General features: G+C 45.8%; 1 protein-coding gene across 1 annotated transcript in view; it reads right to left on the bottom strand.

The window, feature by feature from the left end:
• Positions 1 to 70: 70 nt before the first annotated feature.
• Positions 71 to 14,336, bottom strand: part of COL1A2 (collagen type I alpha 2 chain) — a 57,893-nt gene continuing 43,627 nt past the window's right edge. The window contains exons 38-49 of the mRNA XM_081881907.1: positions 13,072 to 13,179; positions 11,763 to 11,870; positions 10,434 to 10,487; positions 10,065 to 10,172; positions 8,177 to 8,230; positions 7,301 to 7,408; positions 6,483 to 6,536; positions 6,236 to 6,343; positions 4,516 to 4,762; positions 2,778 to 2,968; positions 1,845 to 2,087; positions 71 to 523 (exon numbers count right to left, since the gene is read on the bottom strand). Of these exons, the coding sequence (XP_081738033.1) occupies positions 377 to 523; positions 1,845 to 2,087; positions 2,778 to 2,968; positions 4,516 to 4,762; positions 6,236 to 6,343; positions 6,483 to 6,536; positions 7,301 to 7,408; positions 8,177 to 8,230; positions 10,065 to 10,172; positions 10,434 to 10,487; positions 11,763 to 11,870; positions 13,072 to 13,179 (1,530 nt within the window). The 3' untranslated portion in view covers positions 71 to 376. The remainder of the gene's footprint in view (positions 524 to 1,844; positions 2,088 to 2,777; positions 2,969 to 4,515; positions 4,763 to 6,235; positions 6,344 to 6,482; positions 6,537 to 7,300; positions 7,409 to 8,176; positions 8,231 to 10,064; positions 10,173 to 10,433; positions 10,488 to 11,762; positions 11,871 to 13,071; positions 13,180 to 14,336) is intronic.

Genomic DNA, 14,336 nt, shown 5'->3' with positions numbered 1-14,336 from the left:
TAGTTCAAACCTTTGGAAGTTGTGGTTTTAAACTTCCTCTGCGGAAGATAGTCAAAGGCCACAAGTGGTGCAGACTTTCAGGATTTTTTTATTTGGTTTTTGTTTATTTGGTTTTGTTTTTTTACACAAAGGCTGACATTTTCCACAACAAGGTGACAAAATCTTGGGAAAAAAAACACCTTCTGATTCCTTTTTGGGGCTGTATTAAATTGCATTGCACAACGTTCCAACAAATCCTTCTCCTCTTTCGCCCAGATTTTAAGCTAGTAGATGAACTGAAGAAATGGAAGGAGTCAGCTTTCAGTATAAAAGAAGAAATGGCAAAGAGAGAATACTTTTTTTTTTTTGGTTTTGTTTTAAGTTAGTTTTAGTTCATTCATTTGAAACAGACTGGGCCAATGTCGATACTGAATTCTTGATCAGGGCCACCAATGTCCAAAGGTGCAATGTCAAGGATGGGCAAGCGAGATGGCTTGTTTGTTCTGTATTCAATAATTGTTGAGCCCCATTTGTTCGTCTTTCTCTGTAAGATAGCAATAGCAAATAGTAGTCAGAACAGTTATTCAGGCACCGATTGATCACTGTTTACCAGGGATCAATAGGAGTTCTGCTTCACTTCCCTGTTACATACACCCACCAGTCCAACCCTCCAGCACATTTCACATCATCTAACATGCCAGGGGCCTCCTATCTCCATCCCCATCACTTCTATTTCCCCTTCTCCTTTGCAGCACCACTGCCCAATTCTTGAACTAACACCACTCATACTCTCGTGACATTTCCTTTTCAATCTGATGTCTGTACACTGGTGCTTTAGTAACAGCATTTTGTACGGGAAAGATACACTCCAAACAGGCACTTTCAGCTTTTCTGTGAGTGCCCGCCATGTGTTCAGAGCTTTGCCAAAGATGTATTTCCGGTTCACATTTTGTGAAAATTTGCCTCTGTGTGTGCAGCAAGCACTACAGTCTGGGCCTTCATCTAATGGGGGGTTTTATTGTAGAAAAGTAGGGGAGGGATGAGATGGATAGCACTGTACCAGTTAAAACAGAGTTATTCCACAGGTCAACTAATTTATAGTCTTTGCTCTCCAGGAGTGCTAATTTTCCAAGGCTCATGTAACTGATACATGGTGGCTCTGAGTCAAGCTTTTCTTATAAACCATATCTCTGACTACTGTGAATACACAGGTAGGGTGTGAAGCACCAATGGCAGGCTGCATGGACCTTGTGGCACTTCAGATATTTGACTCCTCTGTCACTAGCCAATGTCACAGCCAGCATGGCCCACGGACAGGGTTAACATGGGTTGCGGAGCTCATCTTGCTTTACAGGCCGAGGGAGCCGGCGTTTGTCCACAGACAGTTTTTCCGGGTCATGTGGCCAGCATGACTAAGCCACTTCTGGTGAACCAGAGTAGCGCATGGAAACGCCGTTTACCTTCCCGCTGGAGCGTTTACCTTCCCGCTGGACCTTCCCACCGGAGCAGTACCTATTTATCTACTTGCACTTTGATGGGCTTTCGAACTGCTAGGTTGGCAGGAGCAGGGACTGAGCAACGGGAGCTCACCCCGTTGCGGGGATTTGAACCGCCGACCTTCTGATAGGCAAGCCCTAGGCTCTGTGGTTTAACCCACAGCGCCACCCTTGTCCCTTGGTGTTACAATAGGGAGAGATTTTAGTAGTGCCTTTTCACAGGTGCTTGGAAAAGCTGAAGACTTACCTTGGATAAACAAAATAACCCTTAACGACTCCCTATTCTAACAAGTATATTAAGTGACCTGGCTCTGTAGGAGGGCAGTAACACTCAAAGATATTGATAAGCAGGAAGAAACTGGTACTTACAGAGCAGCCATCTTCAAGAACATTGTACATGAACCTGCCGTTGCCTTCAGCTCGGAGTTCGACATCGTTGGATCCCTGCACTAACAGAGCACTCTTCAGGCTGCCTGTTTCTGCATCCATGTAAGCGATGCTGTTCTTGCAGTGGTAAGTGATGTTCTGGGAAGCATGGTTAGCCAGTAGTCGCATGAAGGCAAGTTGGGTGGCCATGTCCTTGGTGGTTACACCTTCCTCGTTGTACTCAAACTAAAAACAGAAGGGAGGGGGAAAGCTTCAGTCAAAATCACACGCATATTATGAAATACATTTTGCACATAAGTCAACTTGGAACATCTTGGCCTCTGAAGGGCAAGGCAATTGGGGGGTGGGGTGGAGTACCACCAGCATTTGAGAAGAAATTGTCAGAACTTAAGTTTTGTCCAAGGCCACTGGGAAGCTCCAGGCAAAGCATCACGGCAAGGGGCCTCACTCACTGGCCAAAGAAGGAGCAGCAGCAGCAGCAGCAGCAGCAGGGAGTTTGTTTCCTCACCCCACTCAATCCCTATTCATGGCGATAATTCATGATGCTAAATGGAAGTTTGAGATTCAGAGGTGGTAGACTTGGGGTGGGAAACCTGTGCAACTCAAGATGTCATTGTACTGAAACTTCCATAATCTCCAGATAGTCGCTATGGCTGGGGACAATGAAGGATTGGAGTCCAGTGGGTCTGGAGGGTCACAAACTCCCTGTATCAAAATGCAACCTCTGTTGGAAGCAAAATGTGGGAATAGATGGTTTGCTGGTCTGATCCAGCCAGGGAGCCCTTCTTATGAACAGGGCTAATGTATCTGCTGTGTGGATTAAAAAATAATCAGCGGGGTTTTTGCCTTCCTTACTAGAATGTTTTTGGCCTTAGAGAACACATTTATCATAATGGATGCAGTATGGAAACTCACCTGAGTACCGCCATTCATCATTTCTCCAAACCAAACGTGTTTCTTTTCGGCACGGTTCTTGCTGCTGTACCAGTTCTTAGCTGGGAAGCTTTCTGGATTGGCATGGATGCAAGTCTCACCAGTGGAGAAGTCACAATAAACTCTAATGGCATCCATGGTGCAGCCTTGGTTAGGATCGATCCAGTAGAAGCCTATCGTTTTAAAAAGCAACAGTAAGCCCATCTTCATGTTAAATACCCACACTGCTGCAGCCATAGGAACAGTACAAGTACGGACAATACAGAAACCTTAAATCCCCCCCTTTTTAAAAATCACTTACGTGTAACTAATAGTTATTGTTTAAATCTAGTTGTACCATTTATTAACTTGTTGATGTGAAGGGCTAAAAGTGGAGAGGAATTAGGTGTGGGGTTGGAACAGAAGGGAGGGGGCAGTGGCGTAGCGTGGGGGGTGCCGGGAGTGCTGGCCGCACCGGGCGCAACATGGGCGGGGGGCGCACTCGCACTAGCAGCTCTCTGCCCCTACTAAAATCCACGGGTTAGGGAGCCCGCGCTCGCTCGGCTTGGCGAGGAGGTCTCGGAAGGGGGAGAGCGAAGACTTTTGCCGCGGGCAAAAAAAGGAGAGGAAGCCGGGCAGGCGGGTGGGCGGGCTGGCTGGCTGGCGGGGGTCTGGCTGCGCCTGCTGCTGCCGTTGCCGCTGCTGCCGGGCTTTGACAGCTTGGCGAAGCAGAGGGAGAGGAGCTTTATGCGGCTCTCTCTCCACTGGCCGCCTGGGTAGTGAGCCGAGCCGAGCAGGGAGTCTGGCGAGGGGGCGGGAAGAGACTTTTCCCTTTTTTCCACCTCGCCTGGTCAAAAAGGAGAGCGGAGTCTCCTCAGGGCGCCCTCAGGCAGGGCAGGGCAGGGCAGGGCAAGGCAAGCAGAGCGAGGAGGAGAGAGAGGGGAGGGGGGGGAAGCAGTCAGGAAACGCCGCGGTGTGGAGGGGGAATCAATTAAGGAGAGAAAGCGAAAAGCCTTGGAGAAAGGGAAAAAAGGAAAGAAAAAAGGCAGCTCCGGGAGAGCGCGGGGGAAAGAGAAGCCTCGCTGCTGCTGCTTGGGAGAGTAAATTACTGTACTTGCCTTGCCCCGGGTTAGGGGGCGCAAATTACTTGCCTTGCCCCGGTTAGGGGGCGCAAATTACTTGCCTTGCCCCGGGTGCTGATAACCCACGCTACGCCGCTGGGAGGGGGAGATCCAGTAGTTTTAAATAAAAAGCCATAACCCCTGATATGGGCTTATTTGGGGGGTGGGGCTGGCTGTGTTGATAAATACAATTCCTGCAGTCTACAAAGAGAGATTTTATTATGTAGATGGAAAAATTTGATCCTCCATCTGTTCTTACCCCAACACAGCTGATAGAGTTATGTGAGAGCAACACAGACAGTCTAACACAGGGGTAACCAACACGATGCTCTGTAGATGCTGTCAGCCTACAACTCCCATCAGCCTCAGCCAGCACAGTCAATAGCTAGGGATGATGGGAATTGTTGTCCATCAACATCTGGAGGGCACAAACTTGGCTGTTCCTGGTCTAGGAGTTTGTCCACCTGCCTCTCCCCGCTACTACCAAAAAGTTTCCCAGACAAAAGGAAGAATGGCAGCTGCATGGACAAATGGCACACACAGATTTCCATTGGCCACCCACCCACGAGTGCATTACATGGTCAGCAAGCCACTGGGTCAAGCATCTAGCACTAACATACCACTGGTCCATTCTGGGTGGCTGAGTCTTAGGTCACGGCAGGTGCGAGCTGGGTTCTTCCTGGAGCCTTCTGGGGTCAGAAGGGTCTCGATTTGGTTGTTCAATGTTTTCAGGGTGGCATCAACTTCATAGTCCTTGGGTCTAAGAGATGGCTGATCTGCCCGGTAGTATTCTGCATCATAGCCAATTTCGTATCCACCACCATTGGGACCAGGTGGGCCAGGGTGGCCAGGTGGGCCTGGTGGACCCTAAAAGTGTTCAGAAATGAGCATGCCTTTGTTTAAATCAAGTTCACTCGATTGTGCAGAAAGTCCAACCCCTTCTCCCCACAAAGAGCCTAAACACAGTGCAAGGTGCATCAAATGGTTCCTCTGGGGCCTCTTATAGAAGTGGCCCAGGTTCATTAACCCTAGTGATGAGGCAGTGGATGCTGGACACCAAACATGTAGTCTTAATGAAGCACTCACTAAGCAGAGAGCGTGGACTCTTTCCCTGGTTCAGCATGACCACTGTCTTACAAGAGTGAGGTCAAATGTAATATGTACACCAGACAATGGCCAAACAATGTTCCACATTAATTGAGTTTCTTCTACTTATGTTGCATTTTGAAAATTTAATAAGAGGCACCAGGGGGGCAATTTCAACTGGGAATGCAGCACATACGGGAGAAGAGGTTTGCTGCTGCTCCCCCCAAACAAAAATCATAACTAAAATTCTGATCAGGGTTCTAACTTGTGCAAGGGACCTATGTGAGGACATCAGGGTCCCCTGCTGCAGACATTTGCCCTCTAATATGTGAAGGGTGGCAGGGATTGGCCAAGTGACATGACAGAGGGAGTGGAGATGCCATGCTCGTCCCTGCTCTTCCTCACATCTGGTAACTGTATAATGCCCAATTAGGGCTAGAAAGTAAAATAAAAGGGGAGCCATTTTATTTCAAACATTTACAGGGCAATCTTACTTCTGTTTACTCAGAAGCAACTCCCATTGTGTTCAGTGGGGCTCACTCTCATGTAGCATGCGTCTGGAATTGTAGAACTTAAGAAAATAATATTTTCTTTTTTATTATTGGTTAAATTTCTATACCGCTTTTCATCTGAGGATCACAGGGCAGTTTGCAATAATAATAGTAATAATAATAATAATAATAATAATAATAATAATAATAATATGAAAATAAAAATAGCATGGTAACAAAACAAAACCCCCCAATAAATTAAAAATAAAAACCCAACAAAGTTTCTCAAACTAAATGCACTAATAATACATTTGCTTGGAGCTTTTGCTTTTGTTTTTTTGTAACAATAAAGTGGCATATACATTTTATGAAATAGCATAAAGAAGCACTGTCCTATGCAAGTTTGGTCAGATGTAAGTTTCACTGCATTCTTTGGGGCTTCCTCCCAGGAAAACTGCATAGGGTTGCAACTCAAGCCTGTAATCCTGTGTCCCGGGGGTAGCTGTTCAGGTGATGTGGGACTCCAGCTCGCATCAGCCTCAGCCCATGTGGCAATAATCAGGGGGGGGGGGGATGCAAGCTGTAGTTCAACATTATCCGGAGGGCCCCACATTGGCTACTCCTGCTATACACACTTACCTGGGAGTTATCCCCACTGAATGCGGTGGGACTTCCTTCTGAGCAAACACGGACAGCCGGGTGCTGCTTGTGTTAAAATTGATGGTTTCAGCCCCATACCCTCAGCATCCAGTTTCATACTTACAGAAGGTCCTTGGCTACCCTGAGAGCCACGCACACCAGCAGGTCCAACAGGCCCAGGAAGACCGTTGCGGCCATCTTTGCCAGGAGGACCAGAAGGACCTGCAGGGCCCTGAAGGAAGCAAGCAAAGAAACACCTGCAGATTAGTACACCACCAAAGCAATGAAATGTAGAAATATATAATCACTTTTTTCAAAAAACAGCAACAAGACTGTTTAATATCCCACACAAAGGGAGCGTGTTCACATACCCTTGGGCCAGCAGGTCCAGTAGCACCAGGTGAACCTTGGTCTCCATGATGACCCTGTTGAAAGGAGAGAGGTTTTTTAAAACATGACTTACTCCTGTATTGACTTAAACCTGTTTCCATGCAGAATATTCATCCTTGCACAAATGGCAAATTCATGGTGGGGAGGGAATATAATGGAGGGCTTATTTTGATTCTCAAAATCTGTTTTTGTTTTAAACAAATAGGACAGGGGTGCAGAAGGTAAGGAAACCTTCAGATGTTATTGAACCTCAACTCCCATCAGTCCCAGCCAGCCCAGGTTGTGGTCAGGGGTGATGGAAGTTGGAGGCTGAGGACTTCTGAAGGACAACTGGTTTGCTGTCCTTATAACAGGATGTCCAGTCCCATCCCTGAGAAACCGGAAGTGATAATGATGACAAACATGCCACTGAGCACATATGGTCTCTCGCTCCCTCCTGAATAACCACCGCCTGCCCCCATGTATCTGGGCACTGGGGCAGGATTTCTAGATGGGCTTCAGTCATACACAACATCTCTGCTTCTGAACATTAATTGCTGGCCTAATGGAAAGGAAATGCCGACGACTCTACAGAGAGCTGCTGCCAGTCTGAGTCATCGATGTTGAGCTATGTGGACCAAGTCTCACTCCTTCTAGTGTGAAAAGGCAACACCACAGCAATAGCTCCTTCACACAGACTAATTCCGAAGGACCTTAGAGCGTGCAACCAATGATGCAGGGCCTGTGAATGTGCTGATTATCAGGGAGGCTATATTATTTCTGTTGCTGTTTCGCCCCATTGTTCGGGCAACACACTTACAGCAATGCCAGGTAGACCCTGAAGTCCATTGTGTCCCTTGAAGCCAGGTGCGCCTCTGGGTCCCTTGTCACCAGGACCACCTTTCTCACCACGTGGACCTGCTGGGCCCTGTGGAGGGCATAAAAAGGGAAAGGTGAAAAACAGAATCTTTGCAGAGAACTTTCCACCTGCAGAGTTTGTTTAGACACACACAAGTACGTTTGCTTTTGGAACATTTTCACGTCTAGAAAGCAGATTTACCTCTCTTTAAAAACAATTCTGCTGAGCAAGGACTGCAGCTCAAAATGTCTCAGGGTCCCTCTCCTTTGTTACTCTACCACTGATCTGGTCTAAGTAGGAACAGCCTCGCTTGGGACCAGTGCTATTTTTCTAGAAAAAGAGGTGCTGGAACTCATCATGAATGCCTCCCTTATTCTCTTAGAATGGCAATGGTGCCCACCTGAGAGGTGCTGGAACTGAGTTCTGGTGAGTTCCAGCTGAAGAAAAGCCCTGCTTGGGACTAGAAAGTTTCCTAAGCATTGGTTTTTGCTTATATCCAGCCTTAAGACATATAGCAGGTTGTGTCCATTTTGATGAGCCTGCATCTCAAAATTACTACACTCGACACTTGCTTTCTCTGTCCTCAAAGGGCTCACAAGTCAATCGCATAAGGAATGGGAGTTTGGCTAGGTACCCCACCAGTGCAATCTTAAAAGCTTTCAACCAAAGGGAAAGACCACTACCATATTCTAAACTTCCTACTCATGCCAAAATTTCCCCATGATCTATACAACTCTCTGACTGACTTCCAGAACCCAGATTTCCATTCCTGTCCTCATCATGGGCCTTCTTACCAAAAGGACATAATTACAGAAGCGAAACAAAATCCAAACTTACAGCAAGACCTCTTGCACCAGCAGGACCAGCAGGACCAGCAATTCCAACAGGACCCTGAAATGGTGACGCAAAGAACAGTTAGAGAAACTGCTCGCTGTAGATTGTGATGACAAAGCTCCCTTTCCTTGACCAACAAAGGAATGGCCCAAGGATGGCTCAATACATTCATAATATGGACAAGAATAGGAAGCACAAGTGGTTCACACTTCATGTCCTCTGCGTTTCTTTTGGCCACAATGCCCAAAGTGTGACTTTAGGTAGTTTTTGTCCCTTCCTTCATTGGAAGCACATGCTAAGGGAAGAGCTGGGATAGTTCAAGTCACTTGCACTTCCTGTTCACCAGATGTGAAGAGAACACCCAAAGCCAGTCATAGCAAATGGCTGCTGGAATGAAAGAGCATGCATGGCATTTTCAGAAGGCCCTGTTTTGGGAGGTCTGGTTGCAAAGGGACTTCTGTTTCAAGGGAGCCAAAAAGTGTAACTGTACAGAAAATTGTATGGGGAGGGGGGGGGGAGTGATGTGGCAGCTCACAGCCACTTGACAAGAGGTTGTCTTCATTCATTGGAGATGAAATGGGAAGCGCACTGGTACCACTTCAATGAGAATCAAGAAGGAATACTGTGATCCCTGCTGCTTTCTTTTACAATGAACTGGCAGTAGTGGAATGTTCAGCAATATAGTGGAGGGCTTGGCCATAGTTTACAGGATGGTACTAGCCATTATGCCAAGTTTTGAGTAGCGTAGGGCTCCCAGGCAAATAGGGGGCACCCACCATGCAGAAAACAGGGATGGAAGAACAGCACCATCCTACTATTCACTATGCTTCAGCGTTAACACCTGTAATTCCTTTCCTCATCACAACACAGAAATGCAAGGGCCAGATTTTAGGTCTGAGAAAAGCTGGAAGATGGAAGTCTTATTGATACAAGGAACAGAATACTCTTCTTATTGGGCAGGATATAAGGGGAAAATACTAGATGGGATGAATGGTAGTTAGGGGAATTGTGCATGTGTAGACTGATGAGAGGGTGTGCTTTAGGGATCAGACACTGAACGTAGACCAAAATATCATCAACAACGATAATGTTTCTCATGCTTTGATAAGCCTTCAGGGCTCACAGCAGTAACAAAATTACCCCTCCATCTAATAGCAAACTCAGCTGGTGATGGACAACAGCACAGCCATCCAAATGGGGCCACTAAGAAAAGGAAGGTGCTGGTTTGTACAAAAATATTTAAGATGCACCCTTGCTATAAAAACCCGGCTTAATAAGGACTGAGCATGCTCAGTGGCCACACAATTCTAAGTGCCCACTGGAAGCAGGTGCAATGGAGTACCCTAGAAGACAGCATGGCTGGCCAACACTGGACAGAAACAGTCCACACTGTGAAGTTCTGCAGTAAATCCCACTTGCCTGGTATCTAACACCCAACCCATTCAATAAGCAGTTAAGTCTAGTACAAAACTACAACAGGTCAACTAAATGCATGGAATCCCACCCCAACCCTTCCTAAAGGTTTTGGCCAAGTTTCTCAATGCCACCAGGTAGACTGCCTGTAGGGCTTCTCAGTGCGGGAGGCACCCATGGGTGGTGTAGTGGTTACAGCGCCAGATTAGGACCTGTGAGACCAGGGTTCAAATCCCCACTAGGAAATGAAGCTCACTGGGTGACCTTGGGCCAGTTGCTGCCTCTCAGCCTTACCTACCTCACAGGGTTGCTGTGGGCATTAAACAAGGAAAAGGGAAAATCATGCATATCACCCTTGAGCACCTTAGAGGAAAAAGGTGCAATCAAGAAACATGGCTCGGGGCCCAAGCCTTTCAAATGCAGCCCTGATAGATTACATCTGACTTTTGATTTTATGAAAAGCATAGAAGTCACATACAGGTTCGCCACGATTTCCAGGTTTGCCAGCAGGGCCAACAGAGCCATGGGGGCCAGGGGCACCGAGAGCACCAGCGGGACCAGGGTTGCCAGGAGCACCACGTTCACCCTGAAAAGATGAAGGCAAAGGACAAATGGAAGACCTTTAATTTTTTTTATTTGCATTTTTAATACAGAGACAGAAAAGAAAAACAACACATCCCACCCCACCTTCCATCCACCCCCCAGTTGTACAACTTTCGTATCAATCTCGACATACAACTAAATACCTGGAGACTTCCCTAAATGGAAAACCTTTAGAAGTCCAAAGGCATGAGCTTGTAGCAAGCACAGGCTCACTTCTGCCTAGAGAAGGGGAAAACGTGATTACCTTGTAACCAGGAGTACCATCACGGCCTGGAGGACCATCGTTACCTGGATTTCCCTGTGAAGAAAAATATAATCTTAACATCACACACGACATGGAAAAAAAGCTTTACTTTACTGACAGGGGAATGACAGCATGTTCTGTACCTCCCTCCTGCCCCCAGCTCCAAATCACAGAACACTTCCAAGTGGAATAATCTGTCACACTTTATTCTTCCATTGTGATTGTTTCCCCCCCAAATTACTAGTTTCAGAGGGATGGATTCAGTTTATTTCTAGATTGTACTGATTTCCTAAGTAATTTAGACATTATAGAAACACATTGATCCATTTTTTTGCACTCTATTTATGCATTTCATTTTATTACAGCTTTATTTCATCAGACCAAAAGTAATGGAATGTTCTGAGAACTGTGTGATTTTAATGGAAATATTATTCCCCCCCCCTTATCTTTTCATGTTATCATTTCTTCCTCACTGTGTACATGAAGGTAAAAACAAAAAACAAAAGGTAAAGGACACCTGGACGGTTAAGTCCCATCAAAAGGAGACTATGGGGTACGGCGCTCACCTTGCTTTTCAGGCTGAGGGAGCCACATTTTCAATGGGCGAGTTTGGATAATCATATATTGGCTTAATAAACTACATTATGAGCGAGCCTTTTGGCCACACATGAAGCCCATTCACTCTTCCCTTAATGGTGAGAGGGGGAAAAAGATGATTATATATCACCTAGAAAACTTAATTCCTAATTGTACAGATCAGGAAAATATGGCTAACATCTAAGGAACCAGACATCATATTAAGCCAACTTCAAACCATGGCTGAATATATACTATCTTGCTCTAAAGCTGCTAACTGTATTTTTCAAGCCTACATGAAATGGGAAATTATAGTCAATGGAAGATTTCCTGGTTTGTTTTCTCACTCGCACAAAGGGAGGAACAAAATGGCCAAGTGTACAGTTCAGACCTCAGTTTATTAAGCTGAGACATGATTATCTGAATATGGTCACTGTGAGTTTTCCTACAATGGCAGCTAGTGGAACATGGCAATGCATCACTTTATAGGATCAAGTGCATTGCTGTCAACGACTTCCAAAGCACACTTCAACCTGCAAAGTACATTACAACTGCTATCCTATTTGTGGATCCCACTTCCATTTCACTGAATTAAAAAATAAATCACAAATGAACAAACAAAAACCTTCATGTGAATGAAAAACAGCTGTGTTAAATAGCCTTCAAATGTGATTTTAAATGCTGCTGAAAATTTAGGATTCCACCTTCCCCACCTCTTTTTCCCCACTGTTATGACCAAAAGGGTATACTTACATCACGTCCAGCTTCGCCCTGGGCACCATTCACACCAGGGGAACCCACGGGACCAGATGGGCCACGGGCACCTGGGGGACCAGCAATACCAAGGGGTCCAGGCTCACCCTAAAAACAATAGCAGGGATACATTTCATTGCTGTTCGTATACTTAACTAGCAAAATATTCAATACATCCTATTTGCCCATTCATTATTTGACTACTATATAACTTTCAGCTCATGCCAGTAGACCATGCTTGATGCTCTACAGCAAGGGTGGAAGAATCTTTTTAGCCTGTGGTTACCAGATGTCCCCGTTTCCCGGGGTCAGTCCCCAGATTTACAAATCTGTCCCCGGACAAAATCTGTCCCTGGAATGTCCCCAGATTTCATTTAATGTCCCCGGATTTATATTTTAAGCATTGTAGATTTATTAGTAGGGAATGAATGTTGCGTGATTGGTTCAACAGCACAAGACACATCATATGAGGACTTCTGGCGATGTAAAATGGCGGGCGCCACAGCAGCAAGCAGCTCCTGAAGCCAGCCAGAGTCCTAGATTCCTTGGGGAAAATCTGGTAACCTTATTTTAGCCCAGAATGTTATCTCCTTGCCCACCAGCCACTGGTAGGCCAAGTTTGATGTCACAATGATGTTAGGTGAGGGGTTTTTTTGCCTGTAGGGGTCTCCAAAAGCCCCTTTCAAAGTGCTATTTAGCACAGTACTTTGAAATGGGCTTTGCAGGTACTACCTGTCAGCAGTGCCTGCAGACTCCCTTTTCACCTGAGCCAGGTTTTTACCTGCCCAACACCAGACATCCTATAGGATATTCTATACCACAGCTCAACAGAAAGCAGCTCTTGCTCATGATACATGTGCAGACTAAACTTCTGAGTCTGTTCCAGCTATGGCGGTGCAAGCAGGAGTTTCCACTGCCAAGGCAAAAACGTGATTGGTTGAACAGCTGACAGGGCAGGACCATATAACTGGTTCCCACTTGCCAAGCAACAGCCAATCCCGGACCTTCTTTCCTTCAGGGAATTTCTGGTACATGTCCTGCCAGAATGGTAGAGTCAGCCTCAGGAGGCAGCTAGCTTGAGGGCATCAGCTGAACTCCCACACCAGCATTGGTACCCAATGGCACATCCTATGAAACAGTGGCACAACGCACTTGTAGGACGCACAACTCCAAAGGAGCAACTTTACACTGTGTTTCTCCTCCAGGTTAAAAAACCAAGAGTTCAGCATTGAATTTAGCATGCACCATCCTAATGCTGGACAAAGCATATCCACCACCTAGCTGAAGACTTGGCGAATATGGTACTCACAAGTGATCCAGCAATGCCTGGGAGACCACGTTCTCCTCTGCTGCCAGGAATACCAAGGATACCAGGAGCTCCAAGAAGACCTTGAGGACCAGGGGAACCAGGGGCACCCTACACAAAGAAAAGAGCAGAATAAAATTTTCAGATCCTATTTGCAGACTAGCAAACTTCCAATTTATAATATAAATGAAACTGGTTCTTCCCATCTCCTTTGGCACCTTAATTTGATCTCAGATGTGCATGTATCTCTTCTGATGTACTCAGATTAAGGTTATCCAGCCTTCTTAAAGACAAATCAGGCAGCCTTGAAATCCTTATTATGTTTCAGATCATCTTGTTTAAGTTTGGGAATGGGACCGCATGGCAATGCCAGAATAAGCCTAATGACCTCAACAGCAAATCAAATCAAAACATATTCATTATTTGCCACTTGCAGGGCCAATGAAACCAGCAGAAAGTGGGACCTCATGTTGCAGTTGTCACACCTGGAGAACGACTAGCAATTCTCAGTGGTGGTGTAGGCCAATGACATCATTGATCCATGGTGGATTATGCCAGCCATTCCCCTCCACCACCTCTATCAAGTGATGCCCTTTGGTAACAGGCACTAATCCCTTCCTTAAATTGTCCAAACAAGGCTATTGACCTTATGGCTGTGAATTCAGCCAGTGGCTACAAAAATTTAGCTTAGAATTTGTTGAGACCAATTTATATGCACATCAATACTTTTGTACTATTTGATGCAAGGACAGATATTTTCAAAGTCTTCACGTAAATGCATTTTTTCTTTTTTTAGGCTATTCACAAGAGATTTGGGGGTGTGAGCCGCATCATAATCCGGCGCAATGGGCAATCCATTGTGTCCAAACATTTTGTGGAATTCTTGCCCTGACTACCATGGAAGGTTGAAAGTCCACACAATGCACAGAATTCTGGAGCCCTAAATATTGAAAATCAAGATTATATATATCCTTGACTTCATCCTGCTATTTAGGGATGGGCTCGTATAAATAAAACAACTTCAAATAAATAAAGGTTGAATAGGACCTTGCTGAAAGCAGTCCTACTGAGAGCAGCAAAGCTCATGAAGAAAGTGACATATTCCCCTGGAGTAAAAAAATGAAGCAGAACTGGACTCAGAGAAGCCATGTCACTCCAATCCAGCAGAAGACCTGAATCAATAGATGCATCGGTTTATGTCTGCATGTACTTAAAAGGGAGATTCCTATATGCTTTGAAGAACACACACTCATGGGCTGTGTTGGCTG

This window comes from Podarcis erhardii (assembly GCF_964252035.2).
Source record: "Podarcis erhardii genome assembly, chromosome: 12".
NCBI classification, from domain to species: Eukaryota; Metazoa; Chordata; class Lepidosauria; order Squamata; family Lacertidae; genus Podarcis; species Podarcis erhardii.
This window is presented reverse-complemented; position numbering and strand designations above follow the sequence as displayed.